The sequence below is a fragment of the Oncorhynchus mykiss genome, chromosome 27, assembly GCF_057628025.1.
Source record: "Oncorhynchus mykiss isolate SJ-2025 chromosome 27, ASM5762802v1, whole genome shotgun sequence".
Classification (NCBI taxonomy): Eukaryota; Metazoa; Chordata; class Actinopteri; order Salmoniformes; family Salmonidae; genus Oncorhynchus; species Oncorhynchus mykiss.
Window position 1 is genome coordinate 19,747,501 of NC_143048.1, and position 21,079 is coordinate 19,768,579.

General features: G+C 46.3%; 1 protein-coding gene across 17 annotated transcripts in view; it reads right to left on the reverse strand.

Moving 5' to 3' along the window:
- The window catches only part of LOC110507115 (BCAS3 microtubule associated cell migration factor), a 361,308-nt gene that overhangs the window by 281,075 nt on the left and 59,154 nt on the right, over positions 1–21,079 (reverse strand). For all 17 annotated transcript variants that reach the window (XM_090223475.1, XM_090223473.1, XM_036965506.2 and 14 more), the window contains exons 13-14: positions 20,176–20,269; positions 5,258–5,391 (exon numbers count right to left, since the gene is read on the reverse strand). In XM_090223475.1, coding sequence (XP_090079601.1) covers positions 5,258–5,391; positions 20,176–20,269 — 228 coding nt within the window. The remainder of the gene's footprint in view (positions 1–5,257; positions 5,392–20,175; positions 20,270–21,079) is intronic.

Consider the following 21,079-nt stretch of genomic DNA (forward strand, 5'->3'; position numbering starts at 1 on the left):
CAGAGCCATGCCTGTTTACCTGGGTTGACTGTGTCAGTGAATCAGTGTGTGTGTGTGTGTGTGTGTGTGTGTGTGTGTGTGTGTGTGTGTGTGTGTGTGTGTGGTGAGTCGGAGCGAGCCCAGCCAGTCAGTCCAACTGGATAAGAGTTGTCCACCCACCTTGCTACATCATCATTTCCACTTCCGGCATTGTATGCTGTGTAGGAGATAACCTCTGTGCCCTACAGCCTGCTCTCTCGCTCTGCTGTAGTCTCTACAGTGTTTACAACAGCAGGATCAAAGCTAGCTACACACAGCCAGGCAGCAGGACCTGCCGTTATAAGTCACACATTAACCAGCCCATTACAATCCTGTGTGTGTCCGTGGAGGAGTTTGCATGGGTGAGTGTGCGCGCACACACACACACACACACACACACACACACAAGGTCGAAGCAAAGCCTAGATCAGTGCTCTGGTCCAAACATGACACTAGCGGGACAGGCAGCTAAGGTCCAAGCTCTCCACAGATAAATATTAGTTCTGTTAAAGTAAATAGAACACCACAAGTTGCCAACTAAAAATACCCTTTTTGCCCTGGAACGGCTGCTAAGCTAAACATATGAGAGTACATTAATAAGAGAAGAATTATCCATAGAAAGACTAAATGTAGCAAAAATACCAACAGAAATACAAGTATCTTACAAACCAATACAAGTACATATTAAATAGTTTAGCCTCCAAACTCCACTGAGCAAATCAAACCTTATTTGTCACATGCGCCGAATACAACAAGTGTAGACCTTACTGTGAAATGCTTACTTACAAGCCCTTAACCAACAGTGCAGTTCAAGAAGAGTTAAGAAAATATTTACCAAATAAACTAAAGTAAAAAAATAAAAATAAAAGCATCACAGTAATGAGGCTATATACAGGGGGTAGTGGTACCGAGTCAGTGTGCGGGGGTACAGGTTTGAGGTAATGTAAGAGGAGGTGAAGTGACTATGTATAGATAATAAACAGCGAGTAGCAGCACTGTACAAAACAAATGGAGAGGCGGGGGGGTGGGGGTGTCAATGTAAATAGTCCAGTAGCCATTTGATTAATTGTTCAACAGTCTTATGACTTGGGGGTAGAAGCTGTTAAGGAGCCTTTTGGTCCTACAGTTGGCGCTCCGGTACCGCTTGCCGTGCGACAGCAGAGAAAGTCTATCACTTGGGTGACTGGGGAGTCTGACAATTTTATGGGCTTTCCTCTGAAACCAACTATTATATACACACCACATTTCAAAAGTTTGGGGTCACTTAGGAATGTCCTTGTTTTTGGGTTGGATATGTTTTGATCTAATTGATCAGAAATACAGTGTAGACATTGTTAACGTTGTAAATGACTATTGTAGCTGGAAACGGAATATATTATTTTTGGAATATCTACATATGTGTACAGGGGCCCATTATCAGCAACCATGACTTAAAATGGACAGAAACAAATAACTTTCTTCTGAAACTCGTCAGTCTATTCTTGTTCTGAGAAATGAAGGTTATTCCATGAGAGAAATTGCCAAGAAACTGAAAATCCTGTACAACGCTGTGTACTACTCCCTTCACAGAAGAGCGCAAACTGGCCCTAACCAGAATAGAAAGAGGAGTGGAAGGCCCCGGTGCATAACTGAGCAAGAGGACAAGTACATTAGAGTGTCTAGTTTGAGAAACAGACGCGTCACAAGTCTCATTAAATAGTACCCTCAAAACACCAGTCTCAACAGTGAAGAGGCGACTCCGGGATGCTGACAGAGTTCCTCTGTCCAGTGTTTGCCCATCTTAACCTTTTCTATTTATTGGCCAGACAGATGGGTTTTTCTTTGCAACTCTGCCTAGAAGGCCAGCATCCCGGAGTCGCCGCTTCACTGTTGACGTTGAGACTGGATGCTCTCGATGGTGCAGCTGTATAACTTTTTGAGGATCTGGGGACCCATGCTAAATCTTTTCAGTCTCCTGAGGGGGAAAAGGTTTTGTCATGTCCTCTTCACGACTGTCTTGGTGTGTTTGGACCTTGGTGTCCACATCACTATAGATCGTTGGTGATATGGACACCAAGGAACTTGAAACTCTTGACCCGCTCAACTACAGCCCCGTTGATGTTAATGGGGGCCTGCTCGGCCTGCCTTTTCCTGTAGTCAACGATCAGCTCCTTTGTCTTGCTCACATTGAGAGAGAGGTTGTTGTCCTGGCACCACATGGCCAGGTCTCTGACCTCCCTATAGGCTGTCTAGTCGTTGTCGGTGATCAGGCCTACCACTGTTGGAAAACGTAATGATGGTGTTGAAGTCGTGTTTGGTCACGCAGTCGTGAGTGAACAGGGACTACAGGAGGGGACTAAGTACACACCTCTGAGGGGCCCCAGTGTTGAGGATCAGCGTGGCAGACGTGTTGTTGCCTACTCTTACCATCTGGGGGTGGCCCGTCAGGAAGTCCAGGATCCAGTTGCAGAGGAAGGAGTTTAGTCGCAGGGTCCTTAGCTTAATGATGAGCTTTGTGGGTACTATGGTGTTGAACGCTGAGCTGTAGTCAATGAAGAGCATTCTCACATAGGTGTTCCTTTTGTCCAGGTGGGAAAGGGAAGTGTGGAGTTCGTCATCTGGGGATCTGCTGGGGCGGTATGCGAATTGGAGTGGGTCTAGGGTATCCGGGGAGGATGCTGTTGATGCGAGCCAGCATTTCAAAGCACTTCATGGCTACCGACGTGAGTGCTACGGGGCGGTAATCATTTAGACAGGTTACCTTCGCTGCCTTGGGCACAGGGACTATGGTGGTCTGCTTGAAACACGTAGGTATTACAGACTTGGTCAAGGAGAGGTTGAAAATGTCAGTGTAGACACTTGCCAGTTGGTCCTCGCATGCTTGAGTACACGTCCTGGTAATCCGTTTGGCCTGTTGACCTGTTTAAAGGTCTTGCTCACATAAGCTACCGAGAGCATTATCACACAGAACAGCTGGTGCTCTCGTGCATGCTTGAGTGTTGCTTGCCTCGAAGCAAGCATAAAAGGCATTTAGCTCGTCTGGTAGGCTCGCGTCACTGGGCAGCCCGCGTCTGGGTTTCCCTTTGTAATCCGTAATAGTTTTCAAGCCCTGACACATCAAACGAGCGTCATAGCCGGTGTAGTAGGATTCAATCTTAATCCTCTAATTTGGAGTGGTGGCCCGATGGGAGAGAACACTAGGGTAACTTTTATCTCATGGGACTAAACCTACAATTTGGATTGCCAGAAGTGCTGCATAAACTGTGATTCTATATAACAGGCCTGCATGCTGTAAAGGGAGAATCCAGGATGCTGCGTCCCTTGACTTTGGTCAAATAAATCTCCTTACTGTGTGTGTGTGTGTGTGTGTGTGTGTGTGTGTGTGTGTGTGTGTGTGTGTGTGTGTGTGTGTTCCATAAGCAAGACCTCAGCTGACATTCAGCGGCAACAGCAGCCACAACTACAGAGGGAGAGCTTTAATGGTGGCTATTCCTCAAAAGAGGCTCTGCACAGCCTCACAATGTGATTAGCCGGGGAAGAAAGTGTCATGTCAAAATGGGTCATCTCTCCTCCTACCAACTCAAAATATTAGATTTTCACCAGAGAGACAGAGAGCGAGACAGAGAGCGCGAGACAGAGAGAGCGAGACAGAGAGAGCGAGACAGAGAGAGCGAGACAGAGAGAGCGAGACAGAGAGAGCGAGACAGAGAGAGCGAGACAGAGAGAGCGAGACAGAGAGACCGAGACAGAGAGACCGAGACAGAGAGACCGAGACAGAGAGACCGAGACAGGGAGACAGAGACAGAGAGACAGAGAGAGAGAGAGACAGAGAGAGAGAGAGAGACAGAGAGAGAGACAGAGAGAGAGAGAGACAGAGAGAGAGAGACAGAGAGAGAGAGAGACAGAGAGAGAGAGAGACAGAGAGAGAGAGAGACAGAGAGAGAGAGAGACAGAGAGAGAGAGAGACAGAGAGAGACAGACAGAGAGAGACAGACAGAGAGAGAGACAGAGAGAGCGAGAGAGAGAGCGAGAGAGAGACAGAGAGAGAGAGAGAGAGAGAGACAGAGAGAGAGACAGAGAGAGAGACAGACAGAGAGAGAGACAGAGAGAGAGAGAGAGACAGAGAGAGAGACAGACAGAGACAGACAGAGAGAGACAGACAGAGAGAGACAGACAGAGAGAGACAGACAGAGAGAGACAGACAGAGAGAGAGACAGAGAGAGCGAGAGAGAGAGCGAGAGAGAGACAGAGAGAGAGAGAGAGAGAGAGAGAGACAGAGAGAGAGACAGAGAGAGAGAGAGAGACAGAGAGAGAGACAGAGCGAGAGAGAGACAGAGAGAGAGAGAGAGAGAGACAGAGAGAGAGACAGAGAGAGAGAGACAGAGAGAGACAGAGAGAGAGAGACAGAGAGAGACAGAGAGAGAGAGACAGAGAGAGAGAGACAGAGAGAGAGAGAGAGACAGAGAGAGAGAGACAGAGAGAGACAGAGAGAGAGAGACAGAGAGAGAGAGAGAGAGAGCACTGTTAGCTAGGGACAAGAAGAAAACATGCAGCAGCCTTTTTTATTGAATGAGCCATAGTGAATGTTGTTTGAAACTCGCCATGCCCTATTTGTCTTACAAATTGTTTCAGCTTTTGAAAATGTGTTTGCTTTGGGCGCTGATTAATTGATTGGCTGGAAGGCTGTGATTCCACAGCTGTGAGGAATCTGGTGCTGCAGTCAAGTGAGAGGCAATGAGGCCTTGCTTGTTTCTAAATCATCCTACACATCAATTACAGAGCTGCCGGGGTCACACCCCGACCTGTTTGGGTTCTTATCCGCTCACACACACGCACACAAACACTCAACTCAGATCATCCAGCCTAATAGTGGTTTACCCTTCCTAACAATGTCTTGAGGAAATGACGTTGAAGCTGTAGTGGTCACACACATGCACACCGTTTCCCCCATGTACTTCTGGAACCAGTGAGGCCATGCTACAGAACTGTGTCTGATCAGAGGCATAAAACGACTCTTCCTTTCAGCTGTTCCGTCTGATGAAGTCCAGTGTTGTCTATCTGACAGTGTTTAGACACAACACAGGCAAACATACACTACAGAGGATCAAAGGCTTGGTTTAGATGCTGCGGCCAGAGCGCACTCAGTAAACAGCTCTGGGTGGGCCTGTTCAGAAACCACCTCAGTGCTGAATTACTAAAATATGTATTATTTACAGGGGATAAGTAGGCGTCAGTGTATGATGAATATTACGTGTGTTACCTTGGCCTCAGTCTCTCCGCGGTGTAGTGTGTAGAGGTGGTGGACAGCAGACTGGTTGGAGGCCCAGGGGTGTGTGAGGACCTGGAACACATGGAAGTCATGGCCCAGGGTGTCTGCAGTCACCAGCAGCATACCTGGAGACAGAGACAACATGTACATGAACACACACACACACCGTAATACATAACCATTGGCAGAGCCCTATTCTTCATATCCAGGAGTTATTCAGGAGGATTTGGTGTATTGGCAAAACTGTTTAATTTCCAACAGTCATAAAAATCAACTCCAAACCTCATATGAAATATTTCAGAATATTATCCAGACCAGTAGTGTACTGGCCAATCAAGAGATTAAATGTACTGTAGAAATTACAAATGTCAGTCTTTGATAAAAATTTGTGTGCATACAAACCAGTACCAAAAATAACTATTTGATTCACTGTAGAATAATAGAGACATTTCCGTCAAAAACTGGGCAGACTTATTTAGCTGTTAATAAAACCTTTGAACCGTGCAGAACTCAACAATCCCTTCAAAGCGGGACATATCAGCCCCACCATGCCGGTACACAAACAAACCACCCAATAAAAACACACCAGCTATCGTTTGTCACTGCCGTAAAACGCTTGCTTATCCCTCACATTATAATTTGTTCTCCAGTCGCAACCATACCCTTATAACTATGTCTTCTTTCTAGGGACTGGGAGGTGTGTGTGTGTGTTTGTCCTAACACACAACCACAGCCTAGCTCGTGTGTAACCTCCGATGACAGGCCCATTCATTTCTAGCCGTTTGATTTGAAGTTTGTCAAGCTGCAGAAAGTATAGGCCTTTACTGTAAACAACACACTCAACAAACCACACCAGAACAAACCCAGATCTAAACGCAGATCACAGTCAGCCCAGGACAGAGCCTCACAGAGCCTTTATATTTCTACCAAAAACATAAAAGTGCCATAACTCAAAACGTCAGCCCTTTAGCTCAAACTGAAAAGTGTGTGACCAGAGAAATGGCGCTGAATTTTTTACGTCGAAGCCTCCGAACCCAAAGCCTCACCGCCATAATTTGACAGGAGAATAATTAGTGATTTTCCTTCGCTGGGTCTTTTCTGTGGAGGTTGCAATAAGTTGGCAATTAGTAGGCAGTCTTTATTGGGTGGCATGTCAAATGTAAAAAAAGGAGGATGGAATGACACGAGATGAAAAGAATCCAGCAACACATGCAAGAGGGATGAAGAAGAAAGACACCACCAAAAAGGAATGTAAGCTAGATGAAGGGGAAAGGGAAAGGGGGATAGCTAGTCAGTTGTCCAACTGAATGTATTCAACTGAAATGTGTCTTCCGCATTTAACCCAACCCCTCTGAATCAGAGAGGTGCGGAGGGCTGCCTTTATCCACGTCTTCGGGACACTGCTTTCAGACCTCACAGATTGCTTTCCAAATGGCATCCTATTTCCTAGATAATGCCCAGTGAATAGGGGGCCATTTAGGATGCAACCAGTTTCCAGTTTCCACCTTTATCCAACAGCAGAGGTAAGTAGAAGAAGAGACGTAGAGTAAGACTGATGGAGGGAGTCGAAAAGGAGTCAACGAGGGGGACATTGGAAGGAAAGAAAAGGAAAACAGAAAACTAGAGCAGGCAAGGCATTAGACGGTGGTTTAGCTATTCATGCTGTATCAGAAGTGAAGACCAAACCAAAGCTGGAAGCTCAGGGCCCTGGCCATAAACTAAACCCACGCCCCAAATGAGGTGCCAAGCCACAAGAACCCTTTGCGTCAACTGGGAATACATGGAAAATAAGGACCCTTCTAATTATAGAGTCTGCAAACGGAAGCGTAGGGTGATTAGGAGTTAAGGCGCTGTGCTCTGTTTATCTGGGAGCTTCCCCTCTCCCTCAGCCAGCCACCCTCTACTCCCTCCCCCCTTTCTTCCTTCTTCTCACTCCATGGCCCAAGCCGCCCAGCGCGTCTCCCTCCCTCCCTGGCTCGTCACGGGCTTTGACAGATGAGGCTTGGCGAGGCTGGCCAGGACATGACTTCTTGCTGATGGTACACTCTGCACTCCAAAAGGCACCCGGCCGGAGTGGAAGGGCCCAGGGTTGGGGCTTTTGTGGCCTTGTTGAAATACAGGCCCTCGCCGAGAGGCGTCAGTCGGTTAGGCCAAGGGAAGCACAAATTAAAAAGCAGCGTTCCTGGTCGGCAGTGTGAGAGCCGCCCGCTGCAGCTGCAAACCTGAAGCTGTCAGAGCTCCGTTTGACACGTCCTATTTATAAACACCTCAACCTCCCCATTCTCTGGGGCATCAGTGTTATTTACAACGTTCTTTATGAAAATGGGCTGGCTTTCCTGGAACACCCAAACCGACTGGTTGGAGAGAGAACCTCTAATTTGCCATGTGTGAGACGTGAGTCTGTGTGAAGGCCCGCTGCCTGGCTGAGAGTGGACGAGCGAGCGGGTGATAAAATAATTCACATAAATATAATCTCTCTCCCTTCACTCTCTCTCTCTCGCTCTTCATTGGAAAGAAGGACTGTGCACCAAAAACCTCTCCTTGTGTTTTGCTGCAGCCTTTGTCACGTCTCAAAACGTATAAACAGAGAACATCTGCTCAATCCCATTAATAGTGCAAGGATATTTCATTTCCAAAGTGGCTGGGACCTTTTTATCTGGACAAAAGCAGATGAGGAGAGAGGAGGGAGACGAAGGGAGGGTAGTCAGTGATGAGGTCTCCCACTTGGCAGCACAAAGTGCCGCAACAAAACTAGTTCCCTCTCTAATTAACAACACTTGGCTCCAAAACCTTTGAAAAAGTGGAAATGTCAAATTCTAACCATATGTAGTTAGAAAACATTAAGAGGACACTGGGGAATTTGCTGTAGGAGACACATACACTTATGAGCAAATGAGCACAACATGCATCACACAGAATGTCTTCAGGGCTGGCTGTGGGGCTGGTGATGAGACTGCCAGGCAGTGTGTGTGGATGTGAGCGTTTCTCTGTGTACAGTGTGTGTGTGTACTGTATGTGTGTGAGACTAAGTGCGTATACAAGATGCGTGTGGTGTGTCAGTTAATGACTGTGTGTGGGTTTTTCGGTGTACTGTATGTGTGTACTGTGTGCCCGTGTGTGTGGCGGTCTCTCTCGGCTGTGTCCGTGCTGGGCTTTTCAAGGTGTTTATGATAGCGGTGGAAAACACACAGGGGTGCAGTAAAAACTAAAGTGGGCCCCGGCATGACAGATTGACATCAAAGCTGCACACTCAGACCAGACCGGCCAGAACTCACTGGGTCTTGAGGCCAGCCTCCCTTACAGCCTTCCCTCCATTTCTGTCTCTACCTCTCTCCCTCCTTCCCTCTCACATCCAGATAACCAGGATAGGGGGTGGAGGGGGTGGGAGGCTAATACTCACCCAATGGGTCTCCATGCGGTCAATAAGTTGTTCATGTTATGCAGGCGAAAAGTAACATCTTTTGAAGCTTAAGTCAAGTGGCTCCTTTTTTGATGAACTCTTTCACTGAGCCTGTTGCTGTTCATGTTGTAGTGAGTGGCACAGGGCCTAGCATCGTGACTGGGCTATGAAGCACACTAAAGCTGGATGGAGGAATGAAGAAAAAAAGGGTTGGAGGGATTGGCTGAGAGTGTCTGGAAATGAAACGTTGTCTATGCCCTCCCTGACCACTGGCTGCTGGAATGACCAGTGCAGATTCCATCAGGCCGACGGGCATGGTGAAGGAACATACCCTGGCTTAGCCCTGGCTCTCACTACCACCACTGGCGATTCCTCACAGTATTATGTGGTCGGGTAAGGAGCGTTAGTTGTGCTGAGTACCAGGAAGGGGCATGGGTTGTGTTCCAGTTGGCACCCAACGTAGTGCAATACTCTGACCAGAGCCCAGGGAACGAAATTGGAAAAAGGGGAGGAGAGGGTATTGGTTCGCTGATTTTAAAGCTCTGATAGAAGATAATATTGTTGACCATTGTGACTGTTTTTAATGTAGCTATTGTATTGTGCTCGTGTTGTTTGTACCCGCGGACTACTTCCTGCCGACCTCTTGCAAAGTCTAACCTTATGGGTCCTTTCCTGGTTAAATAAAGGGTAAATTAAAAAAAAATAATAATAGCACACTATATAGAGAATAGGGTGCCATTTGAGACGCACACAGAGTGCGTCTCTATGCCATAGAGCCACAGAACAGACCAGAGTAGAGCAGACCAGACCAGAGTAGAGCAGACCAGACCAGACCAGAGTAGAGCAGACCAGACCAGAGTAGAGCAGACCAGAGTAGAGCAGACCAGAGTAGACCAGAGCAGACCAGAGTAGAGTAGAGCAGACCAGAGCAGAGTAGGCCAGAGTAGAGTAGAGCCGACCAGAGTAGAGCAGAGCAGAGTAGACCAGAGTAGACCAGAGTAGAGTAGAGTAGACCAGAGCAGAGTAGGCCAGAGCAGAGTAGAGCAGACCAGAGTAGAGCAGGGCAGACCAGAGTAGAGTAGAGTAGACCAGAGCAGAGTAGGCCAGACCAGAGTAGACCAGAGTAGAGCAGACCAGAGTAGAGTAGAGTAGATCAGAGCAGAGTAGGCCAGAGTAGAGTAGAGCAGACCAGAGTAGAGCAGAGCAGAGCAGAGTAGACCAGAGCAGAGCAGAGTAGACCAGAGCAGAGTTGAGTAGACCAGAGCAGAGTAGACCAGAGCAGAGTAGACCAGAGCAGAGTAGACCAGAGTGCTACACTGCTGCGGCCGCTCTGGCTTGGACTGGATTCTCCAACACTCTTAACTCATAAACCACATCCACAATCCAACCGAGGGGCGAAGGAGTGAGGGAGAGATGGAGGGGGAGAAAAAAAGTTATGGTTCATTTGATCTACAGTGGAGTGAAACTGAGGAGTGTTTTTCTATCTGCTTCCCAGCCAGACCACCAGTGAGCTGAGCAGCTCTCCCTCGCTCTCAGATATTAATAGATTGAAAATGGCTGACTAACCATCGCCAACAGGCAGCAATTAGCTTAATATTAAGATGGTTGACTCTTTCTTTCTTTACAAGGTGAAACCTGCCGCTTTCAAGTAACGCTGACTCACTTACAGAGGGAGGAGTGTTCCGCCCGCAGTCAAGTTCATGAAGCGTGGCGGGGGCAGAAGTGAGATGTTGGAGTTAGTCTGGTCCCAATGGCCCTAGTCAAAAGTAGGGCACTATATAGGGAGCCATTGGAGCAGAATCCTTATACAGCACCTTTAGTCAACCTGTTCAGCTAAGAGAACTCAAACAAAATCCACTGCCACTATTATGGAACATTATACAGTAGGGAGAACAAGTATTTGATACACTGCCGATTTTGCAGGTTTTCCTACTTACAAAGCATGTAGGTCTGTAATTCTTATCATAGGTACACTTCAACTGTGAGAGACGGAATCTAAAACAAAAATCCAGAAAATCACATTGTATGATTTTTAAGTAATTAATTAGCATTTTATTGCATGACATAAGTATTTGATACATCAGAAAAGCAGAACTTAATATTTGGTACAGAAACCTTTGTTTGCAATTACAGAGATCATACGTTTCCTGTAGTTCTTGACCAGGTTTGCACACACTGCAGCAGGGATTTTGGCCCACTCCTCCATACAGACCTTCTCCAGATCCTTCAGGTTTCGGGGCTGTCGCTGGGCAATACGGACTAACAGCTCCCTCTAAAGATTTTCTATTGGGTTCAGGTTTGGAGACTGGCTAGGCCACGCCAGGACCTTAAGATGCTTCTTACGGAGCCACTCCTTAGTTGCCCTGGCTGTGTGTTTCGGGTCGTTGTCATGCTGGAAGACCCAGCCACGACCCATCTTCAATGCTCTTACTGAGGGAAGGAGGTTGTTGGCCAAGATCTCGCGATACATGGCCCCATCCATCCTCCCCTCAATACGATGCAGTAGTCCTGTCCCCTTTGCAGAAAAGCATCCCCAAATGCTTCACGGTTGGGAGGGTGTTCTTGGGGTTGTACTCATCCTTCTTCCTCCAAACACGGCGAGTGGAGTTTAGACCAAAAAGCTCAATTTTTTTCTCATCAGACCACATGACCCTCTCCCATTCCTCCTCTGGATCATCCAGATGGTCATTGGCAAACTTCAGACGGGCCTGGACATGCACTGGCTTGAGCAGGGGGACCTTGCGTGCGCTGCAGGATTTTAATCCATGACGGCGTAGTGTGTTACTAATGGTTTTCTTTGAGACTGTGGTCCCAGCTCTCTTCAAGTCATTGCCCAGGTCCTGCCGTGTAGTTCTGGGCTGATCCCTCACCTTCCTCATGATCATTGATGCCCCACAAGGTGAGATCTTGCATGGAGCCCCAGACCGAGGGTGATTGACCGTCATCTTGAACTTCTTCCATTTTCTAATAATTGCGCCAACAGCTGTTGCCTTCTCACCAAGCTGCTTGCCTATTGTCCTGTAGCCCATCCCAGCCTTGTGCAGGTCTACAATTTTAGCCCTGATGTCCTTACACAGCTCTCTAGTCTTGACCATTGTGGAGAGGTTGGAGTCTGTTTGATTGAGTGTGTGGACAGGTGTCTTTTATACAGGTAACGAGTTCAAACAGGTGCAGTTAATACAGGTAATGAGTGGAGAACAGGCGGGATTCTTAAAGAAAAACTAACAGGTCTGTGAGAGACGTAATTCTTACTGGTTGGTAGGTGATCAAATACTTATGTCATGCAATAAAATGCAAATGAATGAATTCAAAATCATACCATGTGATTTTCTGGATTTTTGTTTTAGATTCCGTCTCTCACAGTTGAAGTGTACCTATGATAAAAATTACAGACCGCTACATGCTTTGTAAGTAGGAAAACCTGCAAAATCGGCAGTGTATCAAATACTTGTTCTCCAAACTGTGTGTGTGTGTGTGTGTGTGTGTGTTTGTTAATGTATGTATCACACTTTCCTCCACAAAGGAAGAGAAGTTAGCCTCTTCTGTTAGTCAATGCGCTGAATGTACAGTAAATTCAGACATTCTAAAACCATGGTCAGGGTATGGAACATTTACATCTTTGTACTTCCCTTCTCCAAATGAAGAGAAGTTAGCGCATTCTATCTACCACAAACACGAAACATTCCTAAATCCATCGTGACTAAACCTCACTTCATGGTGCATTAATAACCCTATGGTCCCTGGTCAAAAGTAGTGCACTATCTCGGGAATAGGGTGTCATTCGGGACACAGGTTTGTTATTGTATTGCTGCCTCTGTCTGAGTTTTCCGTCATAATAGGCAGACAGATAAAACACATTCTCCCAGCAGCTTAGATGCCAGGCTATAACAGCAGCCTTTTGTTGTCATGTTTAAAAGCCCCCAAACAAATTGGTCAGACTCAGAGCACAATCTGCAGATAAAGAAAGGGGGACTGTGGAGGGAGGGAAGGAGAGAGAGGACAGATGAAAAGCTTTAATCAGTTTCTCTGAAAACAGAGAGTGGGCTGTAATCTCTAACCTCCATTTAAAAGTTGTCTTTTAGTGTTTCTGTTAACTAATGAATCCCCTCAAACATTCGCCGCAGATAAGATTTCACGCTGCTCTGTGCTGCCTGCCGTTGACGGAAGGGGGATTGGAGGAGAGGTACAAGGAGAGGCTCTTTGAACAATGTGTGTGTGTTTAATGGATCTTGTGAACACAGTACCAAATGCAGTATGTCTACAAAGTGGACTTTTAAAGCCCCAAATCAAATCAGAGGAACAGATCAGAACACTATAAAAACTTACAGACAGCGTTGCGTGTTGTCGTGTGTGTGGGTTGTGGATGACTCAACAGCAGAGCCTGAGGTGTCTGGATTGTGTGGGGTGGGGGGTTTGGGGATTTGGAGTGGAGGCGTGGTCTGATTTGGGCTTAAGTTTCCACTGAGACCTTGCTAACAGTCGATCAGTCTCGGGCCAGCCCTCGCTCTTTTCCTCTCCCCCGCTCTGTCTCTCTATTCCTCCTCATATCTCTATTTCTCTCCTTCTATCACTCCCCCTTTCTCTCGCTCTCCCTCTTTCCTCTGATCTCCTTTTGGTTTTACAGCCCAGGTCTGAGGCCTTGACTTCCTAAGACAGTGCCACTGCTTTTTACCACCAAGTATGGAAACACCATAAAAACGGCCCGCAGGCAGGCAGGCAGTGGTGGCTTTACAGTGTCTTGGACAAACAGTAGGAGAGCGTCAGCGAGGCCGACGTCCAACTGGCCACGGAGATGACTGCACTAAAGGGAGACCTAGCATAGGTCTGGTAGCTCTGCAAATTCATCAGGCACTTAAGACTACACTGTAAACACACACACTAGACACTGACCACTGCACACACCGTACAGACATACTACATGTACTCTGTACGCAAGAGCAGAGCACAATTCATCGTTACAGCTATGTATCCAATTTCAGTAGCCTTTCATTACAGTACTGTAGAGGACCTCTTCAAACCAAAACTGACCCAGGAAGGAGTGTGCAGCTATATCATTTTTTTTATGAGCCAAAAGCTGAAAGCACAATACCTTGCTAGCAGGCTGGCTGCAGTTGGACAGACACAGTGGGAACTCCACAATAGATCTCTAGAATAGACAAAATCATTACCCTGGGAAATTTGAACAGCTAAAAACTGAGTGAGGGATATATAAGTAGAGGAAAAAACAGAGAAAGGGAGAGTGATGAGAGAGAGAAAGGAAGAGAAGAGATAGATTATGACAGAGCTCGCTGGGGAAAAATCTATAGATCATCAGCTTTACCCAAGGAGGACAGCGGCGCTTTACTAAAGCCATGATTCCCAGGGCGTGGCATGGGCAGGTGTGTGTGTGTGTGGGGGGTGGGGGGGGGGGGGGGGCAGGAAAGGGCCCAACGAGTGGCAGACTCCATGGGGGTTTAATCCTCTGTGATTGGTCCATGGTGGACGGACAGCCCTGCTACTGGGTAAAACAAGGGATTCTGAGAACTCTAGGACATGGTGCTAAAAAGCACAAACACGGATTTGGATGGCACACACACACACAAATGTCACATGTACACACACGCATGCACACGCACTCACACACAGCTGCACATCTTGCTAAATGAGTGTGAAAATAAAGTGAAAACACCACTTCACATAACACGAAGATACAACCACGAGGGGAGTGGTAATTGCTTGCTGTGTGTGAAGACAGCTCGTTGCAGGCTAAATGAGTGAGCTGGGGGTGTGGAGGCTGTATCTTCAGGATGTCTCCCTCGTGTTCAGCATGTGTGGTGTGGGTTAGCTGGGAGTTGGGGTGAAGGCCTGACTCTCTCACACATCAAGGAGTTATGACACCACAGTGACCCTTCTTCATCATGACACATCTGCTTGGCACTTTCCATGTTTCTATCATCAATTCGCAAGGCTATTCATTATGATGCTGTGTTACTAAACATGGGCTGGGCTTTAGCGGGCTATGGTAGTGGGGCTGGAGATGAGTTCTAGCCTCGTTTACCAAGACTTTGTAGATATTTAAGAGGTGTGAGGTTAGTTAGGCAAGTGAATGTTTGTAGAATAGTAACATTGTTTTTTAGGTTCAGTGTGTGTCGTTGTGTGTGTATCTCTTTAAGAGCGGTTGTGAGGTTGAGTTCCTGTAAATGAGCGAGCAGCGCTGAACTAATCTTCCATGGAGAAACAGATTCCAAGATTCTTATCAGTGGCGTGATTGAGAGGAATTACAAACAGCGAGAGAGAGAGAGCGAGTGTCTCTCCTGTCCAACCACCTAATCATACACTGCATACAGCCTTACACACTTTAATCAAACCACCCTCCACACAAACTGTTTCACAAGCACTACCGTTAAAACAATGTGTCTCTGACCTTGGGCATCTCAGCTAATAATCAAGTCAAGATGATGTGAAGTGCGAGGGGTAAGAGGTGAAGGAGAGAGATTGTAGTGAAGGAGTGAAGGTAAATAAAACAGCTCACAGCTGGTAAAGGGTGTGTGTGTGAGCGTGTAGCTTCACAACTGCCTTCCACAGAGCAGCATCCTATCCTCTAATTACACCACTAGGAATAGAACCTCTGAACGCCACACAGCCAGGACAGGGTGCCAGACCAGTCACCCCATAACCACTCTGCTGTCTGTGTAGTCACTCCAACATACACAAGCAGTTCTATGGGGTTTGTTGCGTCATGCTACTTGGGTAGGACTTGTTGGGCTTTCCAGGACCAGTCACTAAGCTGTCGAGTCATAGCATTGTTTCATACTGACTCTGGTGGTTTTTGGGGTTGACTTGACCACTGTTAGAAGGAGCCATGGTACTGAAGGCCCTACGGTAGATTGAGACATTTTCGTCCTTTTCTTCTCTCTTCATTTTGCTCTCTCTCTCTGTGCAGTTAATTCAGGACAAACAGACTGCGAGTCACCCAATCAAGACCAAGGGACTCGCCTTGCTCTCTGTTACTCTAAAGCAGGCGGCTTCAGAGACCAACGTGGCAGTTGTTTTGATCATGAGGCTTAATGATGAAAGGCTCCTAAATTACAGCATCGAAGTGGGGGGGGGACTATGCAGCTACTCCACACACACTAACCCACTCACCCTTACCTTGCTAAGGGGAAAAAAGAGAAAGAAACGTGGCTCTTGGTGGTACTTTTCGGGGTGCCCCGACACTGTCATTTTTCAAAACTCTTAAGGTCTTTTCAGACTTGGGCAGGCATAAATGAGGTGGCAACGCACCCATGTGGTGATTTGGCAGTAAAGTTAACAGAAGGGGGGGATGCTTGAAGTGAACATTTGGGACACAGCCATTGTGTATACTCAGTGTGTTACACTTGACAGTACAATGAAAGGTGGTCACGGTTGCCGGCTGGACGCTGTGCGGTTGGCCAGCGCGGCAGCACCCTGCTCCTGGTAAATTCGGCTCCACACACACACACAAACACGCAGGCACGCACACACATATAGGGTAAAGGTCGACTGAGTGAACTCTAGGTCGTCAAGGTAAACCAAGGGCGCCCCCTACAGATTGGACCGGTCATGCAGGCCAGGGAAAGAAGACTTGAAGAGGGGGAGGAGTTGTTCTGTAATTGCCAAACAACAGCTCTGCTAAACCTCCAAGTAACAGTCCTTCTAGATTAAATGTGGCATTTACCTGCTTGGAGAGCACGCTATGTACCTGAAGGTGATTACTGTGTGTGCCGTGTCAGAGTGATCGTGCGTTTGTGTGAGCGTATCTGTGACTCGAGTGCATGTGAAGACGTAAAACATCATCTGTACAAGGGTGTGTGTTGGGGATTTATTGTCACACACATTGTCAATGGGTCCATGGGTTAGTCTATGTGTTTGTAAGCAAATGATTGAGGATGTGTATGTGTACAAAGGTATACATTTAGTTAATGTATAAAGGTATACATTTAGTTCATGTATAAAGGCGGTGAATGTTTGTTACAAAAAAAATGTGTGTGTTATAAATGTGACTATTTTTTCTGGGAGGTGCATTCTAGTCTGGTCAGAAGCATGTGAAGGATTCCTACCAAAGACTGGAGGTCACAGTAGGCACCATCACTCAGCAGCTACTTTATTAGCTGCTCCTTCACACACACACTGCACTGTGTGGTGCCTTTATTTCCGAGGGGGAACAATCCATAAAAAGGGGAAGACGCCAGTGCAAAATCATTTGGTGTAGAGTGAGGCCAGGAAGCATCCACAGCACTCTGGGTAAAACTGAACCACACACACACTCTCTCCTTAAAGGGATACTACGGGATTTTGGCAATGAAGCCAAAGTCACATGAACTCATGGATAGCACTTGTAAGTCTCTGCATCTAGTATTAAAGAAGTTAGAGGTAGTTTTGTGAGCCAATGCCAACTAGCATTAGCACAATGAATGGAAGTCTATGGTATCTGCTAGCATACAAGCAGTTAAAAGAATTCCAGTTAGCAATTGCGTTAAGTCCTTTTAGCAACTTCCTTCAAACTGCATGAAGAGACGTAAAAATGGTATCCACGAGTTCATCTGACTCTGGGGAAGAACTGACTTGGGCTTAAGTTTCCACTTTATTTAACTAGGCAAATCAGTTAAGAACTAATTATTATTCTCAATGATGGCCTAGGAACAGGAGAACTGCCTTGTTCAGGGGAAGAAAGACAGATTTATATATATATTTTAGCTTGTCAGCTCGGGGATTCGATCTTGCAACCTTTCGGTTACTAGTCCAACACTATAACCACTAGACTACCTGCCACCAAACATAGCCATAACATCTCTTCATTTTCAACTCTCCTCAATCAGCTTTTGTCTTATTGAATTAAACTTCGACAATGGCCTTTTTGCCTCTGTAGATTGATGTTAACTTTCTTTGCCGTTTCCAAAAGCATTATCTGGCAATTGGTGCATGTATAGTTAAACCCTAAAGTTTAGCCTTATGCACTAATACCAGATAGGTCATTATTACTTTCATTACTTTAGGCTGTCTCCTCCCCTTCATCTACACAGATTGAAGTGGATTTAACAAGTGATATCAATAAGGGATCTTAGCTTTCACCTGTATTCACTTAGTATTTGGCATTCAAGCCAGTTCAATCTTCATTTCATCAGACCAGAGAATCTTGTTTCTCATGGTCTGAGAGTCTTTAGGTGCCTTTTGGCAAACTCCAAGCGGGCTGTCATGTGCCTTTTTCTGAGGAGTGGCTTCCGTCTGGTCACTCAACCATAAAGGCCTGATTGGTGGAGTCCTGCAGAGATGGTTGTCCTTCTGGAAGTTTATCCCATCTCCACAGAGGAACTCTGGAGCTCTGTCAGAGTGAACATCGGGTTATTGGTCACCTCCCTGACTAAAGCCCTTCTCCCCTGATTGCTCAGTTTAGCCAGGCGGCCAGCTCTAGTAAGAGTCTGGGTGGTTCCAAACTTCTTCCATTGTGTTCTTGGGGACCTTCAATGCTTTAGAAATGTTTTGGTACCCTTCCCCAGATCTGTGCCTTGACACAATCCTGTCTCTGAGCTCTACGGACAATTCCTTTGACCTCATGACTATGTTTTTGCACTGACATGCACTGTCAACCTTATATAGACAGGTGTGTGCCTTTCCAAATCATGTCCAATTAATTTAAAATTTACCACAGGTGGACTCCCAAGTTGTAGAAACATCTCAAGGATGATCAATGGAAACAGGATGCACCGGAGGTCAAGCATGCACCGGAGCATGCACCGGAGCATGCACCGGAGGTCAAGTCTCATAGCAAAAGGGTCTGAATAGTTATATATAATAGTTATATAAATAAGGTATGTTTTTAATACATTTGCAAACACTTAAAAAAAACAGTTTTTGCTTTGACATTATGGGGTATTGTGTGTGTAGATTGCTGAAGATTTAAAAAAAATATTTAATCCATTTTAGAATAAGGTTGTAACGTAGGAAAATGTGGAGAAGGTCAAGGGGTCTAAATACTTTCCGAAGGCACTGTATGTCATGGAAAGAGCAGGTGTTCCTAATGTTTTGTACACTCAATGTATATTTCCACACTATGAGGTTGGAATAATACCCTTTTATAGTGTAAGAGCTGTTTGAAAAGACTGCTTTAAATTTCAGCCCGTTTTGGTGGGATGGAGTTTGTCTGTATGGTGACATCACAATGTGGTAAATTAGTTAATAGACCAATAAGACCGAGTTCCATACCTCTCTGCCAATAACAGCTAATTTTCAGTCTCCCAGACATTCCTAGCAAAATTCTTGCTTTAGAAATTGCCCTTTGCTAACATTTTAATTGAAAACAATCACAGTAAGGTTTTAATTGTTACCCAAAAATGATTTGTATTGAGAAAAATCGACTGTATTGGACCTTTCAGGCTGCATTGTGTTTTCAACGTCTGAAAGCCCTTGTGACACGGGCGAGTGTGATAGATTAATTGACACGGGTGAGTGTGATAGATTAATTGACACGGGTGAGTGTGATAGATTAATTGACACGGGTGAGTGTGATAGATTAATTGACACGGGTGAGTGTGATAGATTAATTGACACGGGTGAGTGTGATAGATTAATTGACACGGGTGAGTGTGATAGATTAATTGACACGGGTGAGTGTGATAGATTAATTGACACGTGTGAGTGTGATAGATTAATTGACACGGGTGAGTGTGATAGATTAATTGACACGGGTGAGTGTGATAGATTAATTGACACGGGTGAGTGTGATAGATTAATTGACACGGGTGAGTGTGTTAGATTAATTTTTGGGCCATGATCCCAGTGACTACTGACACACCAAACTCACTAACGCCTCTTAACTAACCTCTTTTCCGTTGTGAGGAGAGCAACGTAACTCAACACCTCACACACCTAAGGCTGTCCACCGGGTGTCGGACCGACATCAAGGCCTGACTGAGTGAGTGTGATCACAGAAACACAAAGGGAGTGCCCCGGTGTGTGACTTCACATATCAATGCATGGTTGTCACTCTCCCACAGTGGGATGAAGTGCCATTGTCACTGCAGGGCCTGCTTGATCAAGCCACTTCTATTGTGTGTTGACTGCAGGTGAGTGCATGCACCCTCAGGCACAGGCCCCACTGACTACCGTTCTAACACAGACGCATACATCCCCACTTCATAGGCCCTTCCTGCCACACCCTGGAGCCCCACAGAAGAGGTTAAGACTGGGACACACCCTGGAGCCCCACAGAAGAGGTTAAGACTGAGACACACCCTGGAGCCCCACAGAAGAGGTTAAGACTGGGACACAACCTGGAGTCCCACAGTCCCACAGAAGAGATTAAGACCTGGACAGTGAGGTTGTGTCCCCTTCATCTGGGTTCACACTCAACAACAAAGAACTCCTCATCCCTCAACTCACTGTGTGTGTGTGTGTGTGTGTGTGTGTGTGTGTGTGTGTGTGTGTGTGTGTGTGTGTGTGTGTGTGTGTGTGTGTGTGTGTGTGTGTGTGTGTGTGTGTGTGTGTGTGTTGCGGTGAGCCATCTCCTTACCACTGGGGTTGAATTCCATGCAGGATATGGGTTTGTCATGGGCTGGGAAGTGGGCCACCACTCCCTCTCCATCTGAGTCCTCACTCACCAGGACCTGTAACACACACACACACAAAATAATTTACACAGAGCGGGACCAAATTCCAACACACAGACTTCTTTTGCATCTTGCTGTAAAATAGTGGAAAATGAATATGTTACCATCCCATTGGTAAAGACCATTGCCCCCTTGTGGATGTAATTAGCAATAATGCCAATAAACACCAGAGAGAAGCTTGGAATGGCAAGTCATTCAGCAGCAAGAAAGAGAACACTCTATCACTCTTTCTATACTGTCACCGCAGCACTATGCCCGTCATCTGTCTCCATGTGCTGCATGAAAACTAAGACGGCTGACAAGAGGCTGATCTCAGACCAGTAGCTAAGCTCGAAGTCCTCCGACTGTGTAAAAAAAAATCACAGTGCTGCTGAGTAGGAGTCTGTTCTCAGGCCAGGGACTTTGTGTGTGTAAACGTTTCTGGTCTTGAACAGATTATAACTAAGCTCAGACATAAGGCCAGAGAAAGAGAGAGATGGGAGGAGAGAGAAAGAGCAAGCAAAAGGGAGCGAGAAAGAGCAGGTCGGTCTCAAAGTGATAAATCTGGTCTAGTGTTGCATTAAGGAGCTGGGAGCAGTGCTGCATTCATATTAATATGAGCCAGTCCAAACACAAAAACAACCACTGAGCTCAACTGAACCCTTTATTTCAGACTGGAGAGAAGGAGAGAGGAAAGGAGGGAAAGCGAAGAACAAGGAAAAGGGGTGACATAAGCCAGACCCCTTTTATTACATCAGAGGCACAATGTTGTTCTGTGAGGGAATCCTGCTGAAGCCCTTTGAAAAGGAGAATTAGTGTCGGGGGCTA